The sequence below is a fragment of the Pieris napi genome, chromosome 6 (genome assembly GCF_905475465.1).
Source record: "Pieris napi chromosome 6, ilPieNapi1.2, whole genome shotgun sequence".
NCBI lineage: Eukaryota > Metazoa > Arthropoda > Insecta > Lepidoptera > Pieridae > Pieris > Pieris napi.
Genome location: NC_062239.1, coordinates 10,306,213 through 10,330,201, shown reverse-complemented (window position 1 = coordinate 10,330,201; position 23,989 = coordinate 10,306,213). Strand labels below are relative to the sequence as shown.

Sequence of the window (23,989 nt, the reverse complement as noted above, 5' to 3'; positions counted from 1 at the left end):
AATTTCATTTAGTTCTCCTTTAGTTTCTAATTCCTCAATCAAACAGCGTATCAATTCATAAAAGCTCGGCATCCCTCTCTCTATCCGGTGACTTTTAATGGGTATATCTTATAAAAATCCTAATAAACAAATATACGAAAAAACATAAATATTTTGTGCTTTAGTTTGTTTTATTAAGGTTGAAATCGGTAAAAAAAACTAGCATGTCTTTCTAACTGAAATATGTATAATCTGTCTAAATCAAATATTCTGATAATTACAATTCTTAGAATGATACACGACAAGTGAAAGGTACAATCATAGCTCGTTGATAATCGATGAGGGGTTTCGAAGAGCAAACACCATGAATTATCCAGCGTGGGAAAGCGCGGCTGCTTTTAAGGCCTTCGCACACGGTCGTGACGGGAACACTGTCTGGGGGATTTGTTTAGAGCCTACTGACTTAGGTTATAAAAGATTCACCAGCCTGAAATGATTGATTCCTAAGATACAATAAGCTTATTTTTGACATCCTGTATCAATTGTATGGTATATATTATATGATTAATTATCGATAATACTTCTCGGAATTTATTACTTGTTTTTTGGGACTCAATTGGAGATTTTTTCTGTATATTAACTACATTTTTAATGATGGAGGAAAAAGTACTCCAGACCTACTCAAAGTCGTTAATATGGTCTCTGTTGGGACCTATATGTTGGGAATAATAATAATTGTTATGTAAAATGTGCATAACTATACTTAAAGGTTTACTAAATAGCTTAAGTTATACATTACTTTAATTAAAGACTACAAATACACAGCACATTTTTTTGAATCTGCTACAGAATATTTTATTTGTTACGCTGATGAAGTACTACGGATCGCTACGTTATTACGTAGCGCTGTGAAGTTCTCATTATACGTATTTCCAACCACGGGACAGTAAGCTACAGTTCACGTGCAAAGGGTCTACGCTATCATTAATATTGTTATATGTCACAATATTTAATATATTTCAAATTAATTAATGTTTGGAAACCAAAGCTATTAATGATTTATAAACAAACAATGGGCCTCAATAAAGATTATTTAACTTTTATGATAGACTTTAAAATATTTTTCTTGATTCCATAGACACTTCAGATATTTAAAAAAAATATAGTTACGTAAATTTATGTATATTTAATATCCTCCTTGGCATAAATATTAAATGAAATCCTAATAGCGATATTTTTCATACCCCATAATCGACAGTTCGTATAACTAGTGAGCATTAAGTATGAATAGTTAAACACGTCGCCGATACAAATTATAGTACTTATGCCTCGTGCCCTACAATTTTACTTTGCATTTTTTATTGTTTACCCTTCAATTTCTTGTTATTTTTTGTAAAGAAAACAAGATATCGTACGTATTTATCAGTATTTAAGACACAATACGTACAAGGAAATGTACTATTGGAAACGTACATTATATACGTATAGTATGGGAAAGCAGCTTGCTACAATTTTAATTACTTTTGGTTTAGAATACTTTCATAACTATATTTCTAACTTTTATAAAGACAGATACAAACTGAAGACTAGCCCCGCGTGCGACTGTGACGACAAAACCCAAACGGTTATATGTTTCTCGAGCACAGGTCGTAGCTGGAAAAATTATGCCACAGAATTGTCAAATCTATAATATAAAAATGAATCGCTGAATGTGTTGGTGAGCACAAATCTCGATAGCAGCTCAACCTCTCGATAGCGCTTGAAGTACGAGGATGGTTCTAACGGAGAGAAAAAATTTAAAAATTGACTGAAAAAGTGTAAAAACAACATTTTTCTATATTCCCATACAAAAGATTCGTAATAATACTTAAAAGTCAATTTGAACTTTAATACCATATCATGAATTTTAAGTATTAGTGGAGGGGTTTCAGGAAGGTTAAACAAGAATTTTAAGTGTTTTATAATTTTTATTTTTTGTTAAATGTAATCACTTATCAACTTTCTTTTTTCTTTTTTTTATCTTACCTGGTGTGAATAAGAATTAAACAATTAAAGAATCGGCTGTTAGGTTGTACGATGCTGGCCGGGTCAGCTAGTATCCCATATATTTGTAAAAAAAGTAAATGTAATAAAACGATTTTTCTATGAATGAACATAAATTTTAATACAATTTAAATTGAATTTAATAAGTTTTTTATATAAAATATATCGGTTTTATATGCGACATGCGATGTAAAATCAAAATGTCGTCAACAGTTAAGCATTGTTTTGACAGAATGATGAGTGAGCTCTCAATGTAGAGTGCCCTCTTACATGACTTATAGCGGCCGAATAACCCATAGATTATACAGACCCATAGTTTATGATATAGACAACTTCTTTAAGTGTTATCCAGGGGTACCTCATTGTACGAATGTCGCAGTAGTGTGAAAGGTCGTATTTCGTTAAAAAATACACTTTTCAGAATGCTAGGCTAGGCTTATTAAAATTTATACAAAAAAATATTTAGTATAGTAGTATTGTCTTTTATTGACATAACTTTTACACATTTAAAGAAAACAATTTTTTAACGGATTGAAGTTATGTATTTATGTATTATAAATTTACAATTATTTTACACCATGAAGCACGCACATAAGTACATAACTTCAATCCGTTAAAAAATTGTTTCCTTTAAAAATTTTGTACAGTGTTTATCATTATAGTATATATTTTATATATTATATACTTAAATTTAAAGTTGATATTTGCGTGTATATGTGTCGTTCACTTAATTATTACCTGATATATCATTAAAAAGATGTTTAAGGTTATACACCGTCAAAGGTATGCCATAACATATGATTTAGGAGAATATAACCAGAGTTCCTGTTATCATTACAAAATATTTTCGTAGTAATTGCGGGATGAAAGCTGCCCGAGGTGTCTGCCACGCGCAGCCAACTCGATAACGAGTAGTGATGTGCTTTGAACTTATCGACTTTTAATGCGACCTTTAAACTTTATCGGTATTCCAGCTATTTATACTAATTTTAACGGGTAAATATTTTAAATGAAGTCTCTATAATGATTTTAGGAATAACAACGCCATTTATTTACTTCTTTTAGCGTTGCGTTGTTGTATTCTATAAAAGCAAAGATTTATGTAAAAATACAAAACTAACTCATTAACGATAGAATGTTAGTACTAATTTATTTTCATATTCTTAATAAATAGAAAATTAAGACAAGTTTAAAAAGTTTGGTCCCCGTGGCAGTGTCATTGTGTTATTTTTATATCTATAAATATTACAGTTTATTCTTTCTTAGTTGTACACGACTAAAGCAAACTTACTAGGCAGGTAAATGTCTCCATATTCAGTTTTTTTAAATTACAAGCCCCGTGACCTTAGAGTTAATTTTATTACTTAAAAAAAATTGTGGAAAAGTTTGATGACGTATAGCATATTTGACTTAAAAGCTAAAGAAAACCCGCAATATAACAATTTTATATTTTTCATTATATTCTGTTATATGTTTTATATAGTAATTTAAATGCATCATCTTGCACTAGCACCGTAGAGTTCATATCGATATTTTACCCTACCCCACACCCCTAGTGGCAGAGGGCATGTCGGCCGCACGCGCGCCGCACTTGGCACACCACTAGCTCTACTAAACTTTTATTTATTCTGTCATCAGCAGGCTACTCGGCTTTTTCCATCAGAAACTGAAATTTGGTTCAGTTATAACTTGTTTGTGATTGATCCTAAATTGCTTTCAGACATTCAAAGGGATTTATCAATTGTATTAACGAGCTTAGGTGAAACTTTAATGTTACCTCATTTACTGACTTACATTAAATAATTAAATAAATGAATATTTGTTGTGTGTGTCGTTGTTTACTATGGACTTTATTATAAATTTGTCGGAAGATAGAAATAATTTGATAGAGAAGTTCATACCCTCTCCATTATATTAACTGCGATGATTCACGTTAAATAATAATTCAAATAATTTCATCTCCAAATGTAATTTGCCGGAACAAAGAAGCTCTCAAAATACCAATGTATTTAATAAGACAACTATATTTAAAACCAGTTATAAGTTCACTACAAAGGTGCTTACCGTGAAATGACCGAGTCACTACTATAAAAAACCTATAAAAATCAGTGGCGCTACAACCTCTTTAGGTCTTGGCCTCCGATTTCTGAATCGGTTTCATGATCATTTTTAAATCGAATAGGCAAGTAGGAGATCAGCCTCCAGAGCCTAACACGCCGTCGACTTTTTTTGGGTCTAAGACATGTCGGTTTCCTTCACCGTTCGAGCAAATGTTAAATGCGCACATAGAAAAAAAGTCCATTGGTGCGCACAGCCGGGGATCGAACCTACGACCTCAGGTATGAGAGTCGCACGCTGAAGCGACTAGGCCAACACTGCTCATTAAAACCTATATCGCTTCAAACACAAGTACAATAATCCGAAAAAACAAAAGATTCCGAAAAATTACAATCTTTTCTTTTTTGAACTTGTTTAAAAAGAGAAACAAACATACCACTAAATAATTAGATTCCACTGTTAATGAAATCTTAAAGCATTAGTATCAATCTAGGCTTCGACGTGCTGATGATGTTTGTTTATGCGTCGGCATGCCGCGTCACATTGTGTGTTCTAAGCTTATACGCCTGCTCAATGCCTAACAAGGTGATGCTTGCTTCTTAAGTAATATATATACGGTTTTTATTAAATCGTATACAGCGTTTGTTAAAGTAATAGCTTTAGATCAGTGTTTCCCAACCTTTGTTGTGCCATACCCCACCTTAGCGTTTCTAAAATTCTTATGCCCCCTATGTAACATACATTTTTTTGATATTAAAAGATTTAATTGTTCACTTACGAAACTTAAATGATTGGTTTTAGGAATAAATTACTAAAGGACGAACGAAAATGCATTTAATGAAAAATTGAAATTAAAATTCTAAATAATCAAACAATCAAACAAATCTAACAATCAAATTGCCCCCCTGTGGGTCGTGGGCCCCACGTTGGGAAACACGGCTACAGATAGTCCGATCATCTAATTGTAAGGCGTTTAATATTTTTTTAATATCATAATTAAAGAAAAAGTTTAAAGTAAGTCACAAAAATTCTATGCCCAACACGAAAGTCGGAATTTGCAAATGTTCTTGGCATAATTTGTTTGTTGAACATTCTTTGCAGCTACAGCGTCCGGCAAGGATCGATCTCCAGACCAGGAGGAGATCAGATCATCTCCCACTCCCGGCCCTCCTAGTCCACAGGTCAACGGCACAACTGGTTAGTTACACAATCAAATCAATACCTACTTTAATTATAAGCTTTTGGCTGTACGATTATGGATTTAACTTAAAAAATGTGTGAAAAAAATTATAGCAAGTAACTTTCGAGTGGAATTTTTAAAAATCTTGAATAAGTGTTTTCTTGATAGATCTTAAGCGGGCCATAGACGGACCGCATGTTGCAATCAAGACCGACTGCAATATGCGGTTTGCTCAGGAACTGCTCGAGCGGTCCGTGTATTGTGAGTATGAATTTAGTATGGAAACTGCAGATCGCCGTGCGGCGACCGCTTAGAGCAGTCGGTATCGGCTGCAACATGCGGTCCGTCTATGGCCCGCTTTAAGCTCACAAATTTAAAAGTATGATTACTTAATAACTACATAATTACTTAATTTATTTCTAAAAGCCACAACAGGACATATTGAAAATAATAATCCAAATTTAATATTATATTAAGTATCGTGTTTCTAGCTGCGCTCTCATCCACCGAGTCCCTTTCACCACCACTCCCTGAAGGATCAAAATCTGCCCCAGCCTTGCAACGCCTCCGCAAGTTTCTATCTGCCCTACACCAATTTGCAAATGACGTCAGCGCCGATACCGGAGAGAGAGTGCGGCAGTTGATATTTAATCTCGTCGTAAGTACCTATAAAATAAATATTCATACAAGAATATAATCTTCAAACTGCATATTTAGCGATAAATTAGTACCACCTTTTTTTGCTGTCAATAAAGACCTATGTATATAATATAACTATATATAGACCAGACTATAGGAAATGGAAGGGTTTTTTTGAGCTTGAATCCAAATTCTTCTTAGTAGTAAATGTATCGGGTCAGTCATTTTGAACTATCAAAAGCTTAAGTATTCGACCCACTACAGCGTAACTAACTCTAAGGTCAAATTGATAAAGAAAATTAGTATTAACAATTGGTAATACGGGTCTAATGACGTATCTCGACATTTTGTATATCTAACAAAATCAAAGGTTGAGAATACCAACTAACACTTCTGGTTAATCCTGGGTACTTCAAAATTCATTAATAATTCCAGTAGTTACCCAAATTTGAATTTTTGGACTTCAGTTTTATTACGACAAAATGTTTGGTTTCAATATAAAAAGTGCGTGTGTACAAAAGTACACATGTCTGAAGTGAAACTTCTTTGGCAAACTAATTTTTAAGTCTTGTTCATATTTATACAAATCTAAAACTTTACAGTTTCGAGACTTAGAAAGAGGGAAAAAGGAAGATATGCTAGGAATTTAATTGTCATAAAAATATTAAAGGTGTCGAAAATTAATCCAAATAATAAATTTAATTTTTTTAAATTAAATTAATTATTTATATTTTATTTATTTCAAGAAATTATTTTGCATACGAAATTTTAATTTTAAAAATAGAATTTCTACAAGGTTATTCGCCCTTTTCACTCTCTATCAATCGGTCTCAATCGCTCTCTCACAAAAACGCTGCACATCTTCGTAACGTTTCATAAAAAATTTACCCTCATGTGCCTAAAGAAGTTTCACGTCAAAAAGACACATCTCCCCCATATTTTGTATTTTTATTTCATAGATGTTTCCCTAACGTATAATATTTGTTACATAATAGGCTGGAGTGATGAACATAGAAGAGTTCCAAGCAGGTGTCCAAGAGTGCACCAATTATCCTCTCCGAGCTTCTGTACCCGGTTTTCTAAGGGCTTTATTGCCATTAGCGCAGAGAGATTTACACGCGAAAGCTAGAAGAATGAAGCAGGTACATTTAATACCAAAACATAGACATTTTTGTACCTTGTAAAGTACTTTTTTTATGTAATAGGATGCAAACGGGCAGGAGGCTCACCTGATGTTAAGTAATACCGCAGCCCATGGACACTCACACTGCCAGAAGGCTCTGCAAGTGCGTTGCTGGTCTTTTAATTTGCTTTACACAAATAATGCACGGTTTAACAAAAACAAAGTACAAAAACCTGAGACCACTATTAACAAAATGTACTCGAAACGCGAATAAATGAAATTTTCAAAATTGATAAATAATTAGATCTATTTATATCGCGCGTATGATCGCGTTTATATCTCTATGTTTTTGTTTTAATAAGAGATTGTGAGTTAGTTATCTTAATAACAATTTAATGTTGGAACCCAAAATTAAGAAACATGCACAAATTTTCTATATCTTTATTAATCCCACACGATATTGAAGAACGTTTTATCTTTTAGACTTAAACCTACTTTCATCCACTTTGAGTTTCAAAATCGACATGAACTATTTGTTAAATTTAGTAAATTAAACTCAACAAAACTTTTAAAAAATTATTGGAGTGTAATTTTCTTTTTCAAAAACGTTCGTAAGGTTTAATCATATACATTTTTAGACACCACTGCAATACATAAGATCACATGAGCATCTAATCTTGGAGGCGGCTGGTGAAGGGGATATCTTCGCGCAACAGGGCTCCGCTGAACCGGGGGCGAAGCGGCGCGCTAGTGACCCGTAAGTACTTTAAAATTCTAGGTTTAAGGATAAATACTTAATAAATCATTAAAATCAGAATACGGTTTACCTTTTACTATGTATAAATATTAACAAAGTTGTTTGTTACATGCAGACATGCAGGCATTGCATACACAGAAATTAGTGTGTTATTAGGATATGTTATTACCATACTTGTGTACGTGACTGAACATTTGGGTCAAAATATAGGGTGTTACAATTTGGAATAATTATTCTTTTAAACTCAGTATTACCAGGTAAAGAGTTGGCTGTACTAATGATAAATATCTTAATTCTAAACCAGTGTTTCCCAACGTGACGCCCATGCCCCACAGGGGGACAGTGATTGCTAAGCGGGGCTATTCAATTTTATTTTAATTATTTGTAATTTCAATTTCAGTTTTTGATTATGTTTTCAAAATTTACTTACTGTGTTTCTTTAACAATTTCCTCTAAATTTCTCTCTAAAACCTATAATTTAATATTCAAATTTATACACGTGATATGGGGGGCATAAGAATTTCAGAAAATCTGAGGTGGGGCAAGGCACAAAAGGTTGGGAAACACTGTTCTAAACCATAAATATTTCCTATAACTCCGATAATTATCGGATTAATGGGTCCCATCGTCAACGATTAATCGATGGGTAGACCGCTGTGGTGAGAATCGATTAAAAGTCGAATAGAGCGTGTATCGAGTGCGCATCGGTCGGCAGGTGAGTGTTAGCGACAGGTCATTTGTGCCCCACACCACTCGACACTTGGGATTATGCTTACAAGCCACTTAAAGCTATATTTTATTTCAAATCTTAAGTTACCAGTAAACCTAGTGAAAACAATATGTCTATGAATACAATTTCATTCCAATTCCTTGCATCTTGAGAGCGAGAACGCGTTTTTTTTTTTCATTCGATTTTGGTGAGTATTGTTTACTTAATCACTGTCCGTGTCTGTAATAATGGCGAGGAATTAAAAAAAACAATTAAAAATTAATTTAATCAATATTAAAACGTATCTATTCATATATAAATATTGCTGTTCGTTTGTCTTGCTAAAAATCGAGAATGGCAGAACCGATTTAGCTTATTTCGATTTCATGAAAGTTCTGGGAAGGTTTAAACGGAGAAACATGTATATATGTTTGATAAAAAATAAAAAAAAACAAAAACTTGAGGATAAATAGTAAATACTTATAATTTCCAATACAATTCGTTTCTACCTTCAAAAAAATTTGATAATGCAAGCGCAAATAGTGAAAACTACATGTCTTATATGTTTTTGCACTTCTTGCGCTTGCCTTATCAATTTTTGTTTTTTCACATTGGTTATCTGGAAGAGAACGCTCGAAAACAATAAGGCCGCAAGTTGCCCTCCTTTTCATTTAATTATGTCATCGGTGTCGAGACTCTTGGTCCGTAGGGTCCTAGCGCTATAAGGCTTGTTAAGGAAATAACAAAAAGGTTAGTCGACATCACAGAAGACCGAAGAGCTGGCAGCTTCCTCGGACAAAGATTTAATCTAGCTATTCAAAGGGGGAACGCTGCCAGTATCTTCGGAACCTTGCCGAAGGGACTCCTTTTCATAATATATTTTAAGGTTAGTTATTATTTTTATTGTTCTTCTTTTTAGTGCATTTGTGCGTTGGAAATAAAGAAATGGAAATAATTGTATCGCCTTCAAGTATGAACTACTTAGTACAAGAAAACGCCTCTCATTCAGTGGGTAAACGCTTTACGTAAGCTGTCATTCGCACTGTGGCGCGGGTTTTTGCGGTGTGCCGGCATGACATCGCCCATTGTACGCAATTGTCGGATCTGATTGAACTGTTTAAAGCCTTAATAACATGCCAATAGCATGAAAGTGTGCTCTTTCTTAGAGATTTGCGTTTAAGTATTTTCTGCAAACAGGCTATTTTTAGGAATTATATTTTAATATAAGTAAGGTTGAGCGAGAATGTGTATGCATTGCGTTTAAATACGTAGGTAAGGTGAGATCCTGACACATGATTTAGCGCAAACTATGCCATCCGTTTGTCATAAACCAAAATATTTTTGACATATAGGGCGAAGTCACGTTTCTGAATATCACTTGGTGTATAATTTGTGAGAGAGAGCAGTGTTGTCCTAGTGGCTTTAGCGTGCGACTCTCATCCCTCAGGTCATAAGTTCGAGCCCCGGCTTTGCACTAATGTACTTTCTGTTTATGTCTGCATTTAATACTCACTCGTACGGTGAAGGAATAAATCGTGAGAAAACCGCCTTGCCTTAAACCTAAAAAGTCGACGGCGTGTGTCAGGCAAAGGAGGTTGATCACCTTCTAGCACTCCTACTATTAGATCGACAAATGTTCATGAAACAGATAGAAAAGGTTTTTTTTGTATAATTGTATTTTGAAGGCATATATTGAAAAGAAATTAAGCAACACAGATACTTTTTTTATTTAAGATACCATACAATATTTGTATTATTTCGTTAAGAAACTATTTTATGTAATTCTATAATTAAATTTACCCTAAAAAGTGTTGTGGATTTTGACACACTGAAAGTACTTTTTTCATTTTAAAACTAGTCTTAACTAACTAACAATTCTTAACAATGCTGAATCTTAACAATTCTTCTATACTGTTTGATATAGCTTTAAAACTAAAATATAAATAAAACTTTAATATAATTAACTGTTTATCTGCATTTAATTTTTATGACACCATTGCAAATTTCGCACCTAAAATAATTTATTTTAGCTGCACTATCCAGTAATAGTCGATAGTTATGCGCCAGTTTGGCAAACAACGGTATTCGTTAGGTGCACCCGTACTAAATAATGGCCTCTTAAATTGTTAGAACAGCTTGCTAAAACTCCACTACACTTACCCTCTAATGATTAACGCCTGCCAAAATGTACTTAGCTATCCGCATATTAGTGCGGCTTGAAATATTCTAGGGTGTTCCTAGATATTTATTGTATGTTATGATAGCAGCACGTCGAGTTCTCTGTGGTAGATAGTTCCTTAGTGTATTGAAAATGTATAATTAATTTTTCGTAGTCGAATGTAGATATTCATGGTTTTCTTTGTCATCTACGTAAAATAATCTATATTTGTATTTACCAATGACGCTAAGACCTTTTAGGCCTAGCCTGTTTTGTCATCATTTCTAATTGTCAAGTAGGTGTTCATCCTTTTGTGTCTGATACACAACGTCGACTTTATAGGTCTAAGGGATGCCGGTTTCGCAATATTTTCCATCACCGTACGAGTGAGTGCTAAATACGCACACAGACAGAAAGTCTATTGATACACAGTCGGGGCTCGAATCTATGACCCCGGAGATGAGAGTCTCTTCTAGGAGAACACTGCACGTAAAATAATCACAAACCCAAAAAAGTTTACCCACACACATACGCACCTACATTCTATATTGTAGGTGTACACAGGTAAAGCCCGACCAATAAAATACAAAAACTGACTTGGCGGCGCTAAATCAACTGTGATTATAGCAACACTAAGTATATACATATATGTATATCCGGCTAATAAATAAATTTAAAAAAAAACATATATGTATTGGAAATTGGCATGACATCAGACATTCTTTACCGATAAATACTCTAATGTAATTAACTTTTCTTAACTGGTGTTTAATAGTTTTTGGCATTATAGCATATAACTCACAAGAACCAAGAATTATACCACGCACAATCGACTCTTCGCCATACTTTGACATATGACGATAATGTCACTCAATGACTTCGAATTTCTTAAAGATGTTGCCATTTGAAGAAATTATATCCGCAATATGGCAAGGTTTTTTATTTTAAGAACGGCTTTCTATAATAAAACCTCACAAATCAAACTTATTGTGATTATTGTTCAACAAAGTTCGTAAAATAGATTTTTTTGTACTAGCAGCCCCGCGAACTTCGTTTCGTCTTAATATGTTTTACCTACCTTTTTGAAGCTACATACCAACGTATAGGACTTTTTTCTCTTCTATCCCGTCAAGACTATGTTACGAAAACTATGTAAAAGATAAAGCTATCCAATTTTTCACTTCATAAAGGACCTTCCCCAGATGTGAACAAATTACTCGAATTGGCGCTTAGCAATATATTTCGCGATTCATTTTATTGTTATATGTTATAGAACATTACTAAGCACATTTAAAAAAGTAATTATCATGTCGTATACGTATTAAAGCAATGTGTAAAGCTAACGTAAAGTTCGTAATCGTCTAACCATTAGGGACCCAGGCGGCACATTAGAGTTTTGATTTGTCAGCGAACTGTACTAGTTATAAAACTTTGTTTTTAATGATTCGCTTAGCGATTACTAGTTTTATTATATTTTAACTTAGCAATTTCAAATAATATACCTATATACGACACATTTAAAGTGTTGGTAGATATGGAGAAAAATATACATCCAAAATCGAAGATCTAGACTTTCATTCAATTTATAATTTCCTTTATCAATTATTAGAAAATGGAATACATAATTGTATATATTATATTAATTTATGTTATGATAATCGAAAAGTATATGTGTTCTTATATACCCCCGTTTGAAGTTATACTTCTTTGGCGTAACAAGATAAAAATCTTGACTATATGTAGTTGTACTCGTAATATTGTTTTTTTGTGACGGTTTGCGCGCACATCGTAAAATTTAACTCTCATATTTTTCCCTAACGCGCCAAAAGAAGTTTATTAACTTCAAAAATATATTATGCAACCCTTTTTTCAAACCAAATCTAATTACATAAACTATATTATTATCAATTTAATATTTAAATGTATTTCCAATGTAAGTTGAAGGAGGTGTTTTTGCTTGTCTAATGTTCCGCTATATTTTCCTTCTATTTCTCCCTGAATATAATTAATTTCAATATATATATAGTCGATTAGGAAAACGTATTCCATACTTTGATCAATGTTGTTTACTGACTAGACGCCTAAAATTTGTTATTACTTGAGACTTTAATATAGTATACGGCGGCACAACCTTTTAAATCTGGGCCTCAGATTTCTGTATCAGTTCCGTAATCATTTCTAATAGCCAAGTAGGTGAGTAGACTGTGACTAACATAGTCGACTTTTTGGGCTTAAGGCATGCCGGATTGCTTACGATGTTTTCTTTCACCGTACGTGAATAGCAAATGGACAGAAAGTTTATTGGTGAGTCGCACGCTGAAGGCAACACATTTATTATAGTAGTCTTTATATATTTAAACGTGAATTTATTACATTAAGCTAGCCTTTAAAAAAAAAAAGGGTGCGTGTACTTATGTACGCGCATAAGAAGTTATACTTCGTTGGCATTATTAAAAATAGTTTTTGATTGCATGCAAATAATTAATTACAATTAAATAATCAAAGACTGGAAAAGGAGTCATTATAGTCAATAAAGTTCAGTTTACATTTGAAAAATTAAATAAATAAATATTTATTATTATTCTCTTACATTAAGTGTAACATAAATTCTATTATGATTCGAATGTTGTTTTTAAATTATGTCCAATGCCGTAGCATCTTCCGTGGGCAACTTCATTCTGATAATTTTGTGTAACGGTGCGCGCGCATCGTAAAATTTCACTCTCATCAATTTTTCATAACGCGCCTAAAGAAGTATAACTTCAAAATTTTATTTCTTTACATAATAATAATAGCTTAATTAAGGTTTAACATAATAGAATAATCTATTTCAAGCAATATTCACTTCCTAAAACCATTATACAAGCCTCGCTCAATCACTTCATGCTATATTATTAAACCTAGTTATTTTCTACGAAGGCGTAGTTAACAAAAGCAATAACCAATATAATTAAAATAACAACTGTCGATCATAAGTCAGCTACACAATTTCACCTTTATAGAGCAATTAAGCAAACTTTGATTATAGGTGATTGCTATTCGTTTAAATAATGACTATTTTATTAATGTTATAGTTGAAAGGTAATATACTTTTGATTGAAGATTGGCATGAATCTTGTCACGAAATAAAGCTATAATTCTGTTTATTTTGCTTATACATTTTTGACGGTAACGTTTTTATTTGGTAAAAAGCCAAGTGTACTGTGATTCATTATTATAGCGCAAACTCAAACAAATAAAATAGTAGTAACTGTAGAAATATCTTAAAAATCTCAATTCTTTACAAGAAAAGGTCTAATAAACATACTAAATTAATTTCGCTGGTATTCCAATTTAAAACCCTGTTCATGGTTCCCATTTGAAAAAGTAATTATAATTTATGTACCTATTTATTCCATTATTAAAAATTTATCACAGTTAACACATGCCGCCGTATTTTATCTAAATGAAGCTCCAACTATAGCAATATGGCTCCTGTATTTTTGCCAAACCGCTAATTACAAGATTAAAATATTAGTAAACAAAATCAGAGCCAAAACCGCCATTAGTCGAATAATTAATTGAGCCAAAAACCGCGCTCGTACATTACGTGTTCTCGATTGCATCGCGACAACGCGCCTATTGGGTATCGGCCAGCCGCTCGTGTCCACTACAAAACACAGACGGAAGCGGCGAGATTTTGTTTCGCAGTAACAATAATATAACAAAATGTATGGAAATAATTTATTAACTGCATAGATTAACAGACGTTTTTAATTGTAATATATACTAATACTTGCCTGATAACTTATGTAACCTGCTTTTTTTATATGTTAGTTTTTTTTTAATAGAACGGGGGGCAAACGGGCAGGAGGCTCACCTGATGTTAAGTGATACCGCCGCCCATGGACACTCTCAATGCCAGAGGGCTCGCGAGTGCGTTGCTGGCCTTTTAATAATTGGTACGCTCTTTTCTTGAAGGACCCAAAGTTGAATTGGTTCGGAAATACTTCAGTGGGCAGCTGGTTAAAGTTTTTGTATTAAAGGTAATAAAGTGTAAATAAATAAATGTATAAATAAAAATACTAAGGTAAATATACGTAAAAACCAAAATAAAATTTTAAAAACTAAAAGCTAAGCTATAGAGTCCTTAATCACGATACTAGGTTCTAAAATATAATTACAATTACAAAATAACATATATAAAAGTCACGATTACACAGAAGGAAAACATGTGGTTAAGAGGTGTTTAAATATAGTTGTGAGAAGAATTTCTAAAATCCATCTATCAGAGGAGCCTGATTTATCTATTTATTTTAGAATATCGAGTGTTAAATGTAATGTAAAAATTCCGATGTAATAAGTATTTGCAACATCACAGCAGACAAAGGACTCTGATACAATTAATGCAAATTACAGGATTAAAAATAAAATTTGTTATGTTACAAAAGCAATCAGACACTAACGATTATTTTTAAGAGAGTATTATGAAAATTACGTAAATGTTGAATGAGCAACGTCATAAATCACAGGTAAAGATTACGAGCACTCAAGCTGATTCCATATCGCATCCACTCGTTACTTGGCACAAAGAGCCAAATCTATGGCCAAACTATTTGCGAAAGGCAATAGGCGATAAATAATTATCGAAACAACAGTGCGCCTGCATACGACTACTTAATTGTGTTATTATATACACCGAGTTATGTATGCCCCGAGTTATGTATTGACTCTTAAGCAGGAATTTTTTGAAGTTATACTTCTTTTGGCGCGTTAGGGAGCCTTCCAGTTCATTACGTCACGTAATTTTTGGAGATGATTTGGAATTTTTACACCGTCACAAAAAACCGACAGCCTGTAGTTAGCATAGTAATTATGTAGAAATATTTTTTTTGGGATATTGAAATAAACTTTATTCAACTAGATAGTGTGTTATAATAAAACTTTCATTGTATTAAATATCTAAATATCTAGTTGCAGGTTTATAATTAAAGTAAATATGTTAGTGTTAGTTAGTATAATAAAAGTGTTGTACGAACATAATTGAACCAAGTTCAGTTTCATTTACTGTTCCTCCTGTTTACAAGAGGTGTAGTAAAAATTCACACTAACGTCGACACTTTGGTGTCTCCCCATAGCGATGTTATTTAAATGATTTTAGAAATATTAAGATTTTTATTTTATATTAATATTTGTATTCCTTATTGTTGGGCTTAATATTTAAAAAAAAGAATTGAATATTTCTAAACAACATTTAGTTTAGAAGCCTATTAATTATCTATAGCAAAGCGCCTTTGTTCTCGTAAAATCTCACAATGGAGAAGTTTCGGCAGATGTTTGGAAATTCAACTCGTTTAAAAGTTTATCTATAAATTTTCTATTGATTCGGTAAAGGGTTGGGTTTATAAAGCGTCTTTATTTTATAAGAAAATATTGTGATAACAAGGTTGGAACCATTAATTAATTTATACATGAATAACTTTGAATGCTTGAGAACTCGATATAGAGTGACTTAGGCATACCTTCACAAGTTCAAGTAATTCTCACATCAATCAATATCAAATTTGGTGATCATTTCACGCATGGGTGACTTAGTTTGGACTTATAATATTTGCAAAATAATAGGTAGGTGAGTTTTTTTTTAAACTGAATCTCAAACTCAAAATATCTTTATTCAAGTGGGTAACCAAGTACACTTTTGAATTGTCAAATTGTTTGAACTGGAGCAAATCAATCCCAAGGATTAGGATCATTTAAGTATTCCTTAAATTTATAAAACGCTTTATTGATTAATTTCCGTTTAACGAGGACTTTGAATTTATTTAGTGATAATACTCTAATTTCGCTTGGGAGTTTGTTTTTTTTTATGGCTCTGGCACGATTTGTGCATTAGCCAGCGTCAAGTATATTCAATTCGACCGTGTCCTCCATGTACGGTTTAGGCACTCGCCCGGTACCGGACAACCCTCCCAAAGGCCGAGAACAAATTTAAATTAAATTTAAACTTGCCCTCGAACCGGGAATCGAACGGTACCCCTCACCTAGCTGTCACATATTAAGATCGCTAGGCTATGAGGCCCCTAAAGGGAGTTTGTTGTAAAAACGAATACAATTTCTAAAAATAATTAAAAATTGATAAGAAGAAAATTAAAAGAAAATCTAAAATGAATATCTATTATTGACATCGTAAATACTATATTGTTATAATAATTATTTTATTAAAATATAGAACATTCATTTATTTGAGACTTTAATATGTCTAATGTGCTTGCTCAAGTTAATTTAATGGGTGGTATATAAGAAATGTTATATAAATAACGATTAGTTAAGCATATATTCTCTTACGAATTTTTTTTACTTATATTCTCATTTATTATTCTAGGTTTTACGACGCCCAAACCAACGGTTCTCATGAAGAATATCCCCCACACGCAAAGCGGCCTAGCCTTTTCAACCCCTCACCGTTCTACCACCTACCAAGTAATGCTAGCCTCTTCGACTACCCTTACCATGGTTATCATGCGCAAGAGCAGCCTTTTGAGAGAAGAGATGGTGCGTAATTTTTACCAACACTAAGTTTGAAGTCGATAATTCTAGATAATTCAAAATTTATTATAAATAGTTACTTAATTCACACCAATAACAAAAACAGGTAATAAATATGTAGCCCAGTTCTTATTGCTAAGAGTAGTTTCTTCTACACAGCTTAGACCAGTGTTTCCCAAGCTTTTTTGTGCCCCATCGTTCTAAAATTCTTATGCAACATGTACATAGTTATGAATATTACAAAAAAGGAATCGTTTACTTAAGGACACTTAAATGATAGATTTTAGGAAAAAATACTATCAAACTGTTAAAATCTGAAATTCAAATTCCAATCAATTTTAATACATTTTTGCCTCGCCTACCTATAACCATACCCTCTTAACAACCAAATTGCCAACTGGCTGGGACGTAGATCTTAAAAATGAATTCTAGTCTAGGGATCGGTCAGACCTAGAACGTATACCAGTAGATAATATTAAAATGTTTGTACTAAAAGTCGTTTTACAATTATAAAATGAATTAGTATGAATGTCCTCTTGCTTAAGGTGGTATATCAGTCCGTGATGTATCAACAATGAACGCATCATTCACGGAGCCACGACCAGCAGGCTTAGCGAAGAACGATGACGAATGGAAGAACATCAATACGATGCTCAACTGCATCCTTAGTATGGTGGAGAAGACTAAGCGGGCATTGGCTATCCTCCAGCAGAGAGGGACAGGTAATGTACCAGTTTTTTTTATCCCTTTAATTAATTTAAATAACTACTACATCTTATAACACGCACACACACACATAGTCTATCATTCGCACAATAGACGTATTTATATCATATAAGTTACGGAAGAGCTGGGTACGCGTTGCGCAAGTTATTTGTATTTACTAAATAGGGGCCACACATTGTATATAATTTTAGTTTCTATATATGCTATATAAAATGAACAATTTTCTTAGGTAAATAAAAATTAATAACTACACAGCTCTTTTCTCACTTATATGGTAATAAATTCTGTATTGTGCGTTTGTGTGTAAATGAGTCATGTTATATCATAACAAATTATTTTAAATTTATTTAAAAATCCTCTTTTTGATCATTTTTCTTCTGACTCGTAATTAGCTACTACTTATATATAGTAATTGTGACTCAATTAACCTTTGTTTATAATGGTATTTTTATAACAATTATTTATATTTTTTCTTTAGATTTTACTTTATTTAATTATAGTTATAGTGACATGTTAATTTGAGTTTATTTGTTAATTAATTATGCACTTTACCCTCTGTAGGTGTTGTTTTTTATATGTATGATTTTGTATATTATGGTAACGAGGTGAAAATAAATTAAACAAAATAACCGTTAGGAACAACACTCTTTCATAACTCACTAAATTTAGATTAACGTTTAAAGTGAACTAGATTAATTCAAAGTTAGAAGCTAGTACAAAAATTCTTTGAATTAAACAGTATAGTTCTGTCTTCTTTAGGTGTTGAACCAGCTGAAAATACTGATATAAAGCGAGCTGCAAGCGAAATAATGGCCGCTGCAGTTCGACAGACAGAAGAGCGAGTCGCAGAGGTCAGGAGACGTGCTGAAGATGCTGTTAATCAGGTAAGATCCTCCACAAAACTCGAGTTTCAAATATTTTTCCAGGTTCTTGATCCAGTACTTTTCTTTTTTCTCAATTTTAATATATCTCTAGACCAGAGTTCCCCAAACTTTTTTGTGTCGTAGAAGTGGTAAGCACTTACCTGATATTGATTTCCTGTAAATTTCTAACTGTAGTGAAGTTTAGTGTTAAAAACTTAAAGTAAAAACACATGTTAATTTACACATTTATTCATTGAATTTAAATTAAAACTACTCAAAATAAAATGTTGTATCTGTTTGTTTGTAATGTATATGTTTTGATATTATAAGATAGTATGATGTAAGTCAATAAGTACTATCAGTGTATGTGTTGAGATCCACTATCGTGGACCCCCATTTTCATTTCATGGACCCCCAAATTTTTTTTTCGCTGACGTAGACCCCTTGCAGGTTGTCATAGACCCCTAGGGGTCGATATAGACCACTTTGGGAATCACTGCTCTAGACGTAGTAGCTCTATTATGATTAAAATGTAAATTCCGAAACATTATTATACAAATTTTGTTTTGTATTAACAAAAGTTACACCTGATCCAAAATAATTTCGAATTAGCTTTACAAATTAAAACTCTGAAAAGGCTAGTAAAGCAAATGAATGTCTCGAACGTATTAAGAAGAATGTAACGGGCGGCTATTTAAATTTCAATCTTAAAATTATAATAAATTTTCTTTTTAAGGTTTACATTTTACCATTTACATTCCCCATAACGTATTTTAAAAAAATGTGTGCGTGTACTAGGTGTACACACGTAAGAAGTGAAACTTCTTTATGACCTTATTTTTCGAAAAATGATCTACTATATGCAACTTTACAGAAATTGGTTAAATAAAGTTAAATTAGATAAAGTTTAACAAAAGGCTTTTATTATCATAGACATGAATACAAATACAATTATTTCATTTTAACTTATTACTGTACTACTATGTAGTACTAAGATTATTACAGAATTTCATTAATTGTAATAGAATTATTAGTATTACTATCATTGTTATCGTTATTCTATATTTTTGTTACTAATGGCTTCGAATCTCTTCGGATCAACCGTGGTAGGGACAAGAAAAAGATGGCGCGTAACCGAAAAATGTGACAAATGTGTGTAAATTTTTTTCAACGCCGACAAAGAAGTTTGACTTCAAAAAGCAACATGGCGCGTAACCTGCTACAAAATTTCTCCCATACGTCGATAAAGAAGTTTCACTTCAAAAGACGGCGCGTAACAGAAAAATGTGACGCGTAACGAAAAAATGTTACACAAAATTTTCACTTCAATAAATCTTTATTTGTTATAGAAAACAAATATTTGTTTCGATACTCCAGGTAAAACGGCAAGCCCTGCTTGAGTTACAGCGGGCGGTGGGCGCAGCCGAATCTAAGGCCTTGGAGCTGGTGGCTGCAGAACGTAAGGAGAGGAGACATTCACCACCTCCTGGAAGAGATCTCAGTCCCAGCTCAGCTGGACAGCAGGTAAGGCATCTGTAATTTTGATAATTATTACCTGAATTAATTACAGGTCAACTTGCAGCTTGCTATTTACATAACTGTATTAACATATAAGCATACTAATCAGCATGAATTCTTTTAATTAATTAAAATAGGTATAATATAGTATACAGAAATAAATATCAAAATATATAGCATAAAATGTAATCCCTTGAGGTATGGGGCTAAAAATAGAGTTTAGTACATTGACATTTTTCAGTACATTATTTTTTTTCCCCGGGAATCGGACCCAAGGCGTTCAACTCCATATGTGCTATGTTAGTTTAATATACTTTACTAAATTTAATTCAGATAATGTAATATCGACAAGAGATTACAAATAATAGTATATCATTAAAAATACATGTGTAAATAAATTTATATCATTAGTTATCAGAAGAAGATAAAAACAAAAATATCTGAATCCCAATGGGATCTCATCAATCTTTATTCCGATGCCTGGATGCTGAACTTGAAGCTTGAATATCTTCTAAATATTTATCAGTAGCGTTTTCTCGTAGACATTTGGTTTAATAATAATAATTTAGTTCAGCTACGATTCCGAGACTTAACCGTAATAATTTTTTTATACATTGTCTCTTCACTGAGGCATCTTGGAACATTACGATCTAGCCTAACTAACATTTATGAGTAATTGAAGTTTTATTGATTTACTAATAAGGATATTTAATATAAGAAAGTGTCCAATAACACTTATTACAATCTCTATTAAGGGGAACTATGTCTTGTGTTCTATGTTAATTAAGAATTGTACTATAACAGGTGGGCTAAAAAGCTGACACATAGATGGCGCTACTAGTATTAAATTAATATGATTTTTAATAAGCCCTAACCTAAAAAACAGGTATATACATTTGACAACTGTATTACTATTAGCTTGTGAGAAATGTATTTTGAGTGAAGGATCTTTTGTTTGTTAAAAATGGATGAAAAGGAATTTCGAAACCATTACATTGCAATAGACAGGAGTCATAGTACACTGTGTGTAAGTGTTTGCGGAAATAGAAAAACATTAATCGATGCAAACCCAGGACCTCAGGCCGGATTCCAACCGTTGCGCGAACAAAGCTGAGATGAATAATATTTGTATACATTTATTAGTGTTTAAAATATAAAAGTTACATTAGTATGGGCAACTGAAAATGGCTTGCTTAAAATATAGGTAGATATTATACAGTATATATAGATAAATATACAAAACAATGTCTGATAGTATGAAAATAGGTAAAAATCTCGAATTATTTAGACTTATTAACTCCAACAAAATGTTATTTCCCTACGAAGTATTGATAATACATATTTATACTCTAACCTGAATTTAAAAAAGGAGAATACGTAAGTTGTAGGTAATAAAATATGACGATGACTTCCATGAAACTCCATAATAGCAATAAATTCCAAAATGAATGTTCGGGGCTAGAAGCCCTATAGCCGTTTTTGTCTTATACACGTGCTATTAATAAATACATTACATAAAAAATATATATACTACAAAACTCAAGTTGAATTGTTATTCAAATTCGACTCTACAAATTAAAAAATTCACTTTAAAATCGTGCCTCTGTAAGTCGAACTTTTAGCACTTAAGATAAGAGACACATATAATATGTATCTCAAAGTTCTTATTCTCTTCTTCTTTAGTCGAAAACTCGATTTTTTGCCCGGACATTCGAGTTATTATTTAATTACGTTAATATTTTTGTTAAGTGCTGTTGGAACTGCGGTCGCAAAGCGCAAGAGACATGTTCCGGGTGCAATGCGGCCCGGTACTGTGGGGCGTTCTGCCAGCACAAGGACTGGGAGAACCATCACCAGGTCTCTTTCTTAAAACTATTTTTACTTTTATGTTTATATTTTAAAACATTTGGTGATTATGACCGACTTCAAGTGTTTAAAAGGAAGTCTTTCACTCTTCTTTTTTTATAGAACAGGGGCTGGAGGATCATCTGATGTTAAGTGATACTGCCCATAGATTGTTTTGTTTTCTATTTTAGCGTAATTTTTTTTCTTTAGATTTTACTCTAAAGACAGCCATAAGTTAAAATAAATATCTCTCTTTACAGGTTTGCAGCGGACGTGACCAAAAACCTGCCGCAATGCTCCGTTCATCCCCTCCTATACCCACTACGTTGACCAAAACTCTCCCACGATCAACCACACCCATCTCCCAACCTGCAACCACGCCCATTGACAATCGTCTCTCCATAACCACCCTCAACCCTGACAGATTACTCAACCAAAACACTTTGACAGCTGCCAATGACAGAATAGCGCTGTCAAATCTCTCGACGCAAGGCCTCATCGGTGGAATTGGCGGGAAAAAATGACGCACCAGAGAATATTTCGGAAACGTCAGATTTCCTAGAAAAATTCGGAGATAATTTCCCAAAGTACAATGTGTACATAGATATTAAATAAAGTAACAATTAAATAAACATTTTATTAATCTACCATTCGTAATTACTATGCTAGATTTTTAAATAATGCGTTTGAAATTATAAAAATCTACGACTCGTAGCAATAACGTATAGTAATATAGAAACCCAGAGTTAGCTTTTTCTTACCCAATAGGAACAGACCTATAACTTTCTAGAATGGCTATTAGACCATTTTGCAAGTCCGAATCTCTCAAATGATGTTGAAAATGAATAAAAACGTCTGATCTGTTATACCATTCGTAATTGTTACGACTCGTATTCCATAGAAAGCATTGATTCTATAAAAACGGCAGCAAATGGCTGATTTTAGGTATAGGATTCGGACAATTAGTAAGTATGTATTTTGATTTTCGGAAAATTTTACATTACTTTAGCATAATGTAAATACTATTTATATTAATAGAGTACTCTAGCAGAAATAAATATAGTAAAAGCATTTAAAATAACGATGTGATTTAATTTACGCTGAAAAATTTAAATAATCTTTTTCGTATACTTCTCATTCAAATAAATTATTTTAATATGCGTTTGTATAATTAAAAAGTGTATTTTCTTTAATTCTGGTATAAATTTTTGCCTGAAATTATTTGAATTCCATTTTATTTTTAAACGAAAACAATGTTAATGAGAAATAAATTTTTGTTTAATTTGATATAGGCTTAACACAATATTAAAAAATAATCGTACCTATTATAAAGTTAGAAATAAGCAAAACACACTGGCATGAAATAATAGTACGCATTTTTTTCATAGATAATATCTAAAATAAATTGTAAGTAGTTTTATTTTTATCTATGAACGTAGATAATGATTTTTTATTCTTTTGTCATTTTTAATAATAAATTTATAATATTAAAATACTTAGGATGCATTCTTCATAGTGCCATAAGTTTAGGATTTTGTGATTATGTAAATATGGCGTACTAATTGCTTGTTAAATATTAAATACATAGATTAGGTATAATTCTAATAATTTTCTTATTTAATTATATGTGCAATATTAGTGTTTAGTAAAATTTATTTATGTGTATAAAACTTCATTCCGAGTCATTTCGACGATTAATTTATTGAAATAAAGATGTTTAAAATTAAATTTGTTTTTTTTTATCCTTGTTGCTACACGTTTTATTTAACACAATAAAGATCACTGTATGATTTAAAGTAAACTTAAAGGCGCTAAACTTTTTGGTCTTAGCCTAATATTTTCTAACCTGTAATCTGGATATTTTCT

General features: G+C 32.4%; 1 protein-coding gene across 1 annotated transcript in view; it reads left to right on the top strand.

Annotated features, from left to right (window-relative positions):
* LOC125050683 (protein CBFA2T3) overlaps nt 1–22,960 on the top strand; it is a 47,366-nt gene extending 24,406 nt beyond the window's left edge. The window contains exons 3-12 of the mRNA XM_047650674.1: nt 5,182–5,277; nt 5,752–5,918; nt 6,895–7,041; nt 7,661–7,779; nt 17,008–17,177; nt 17,717–17,893; nt 18,657–18,781; nt 20,138–20,284; nt 22,028–22,135; nt 22,384–22,960. Of these exons, the coding sequence (XP_047506630.1) occupies nt 5,182–5,277; nt 5,752–5,918; nt 6,895–7,041; nt 7,661–7,779; nt 17,008–17,177; nt 17,717–17,893; nt 18,657–18,781; nt 20,138–20,284; nt 22,028–22,135; nt 22,384–22,647 (1,520 nt within the window). The 3' untranslated portion in view covers nt 22,648–22,960. The remainder of the gene's footprint in view (nt 1–5,181; nt 5,278–5,751; nt 5,919–6,894; nt 7,042–7,660; nt 7,780–17,007; nt 17,178–17,716; nt 17,894–18,656; nt 18,782–20,137; nt 20,285–22,027; nt 22,136–22,383) is intronic.
* Nucleotides 22,961–23,989: the final 1,029 nt, after the last annotated feature.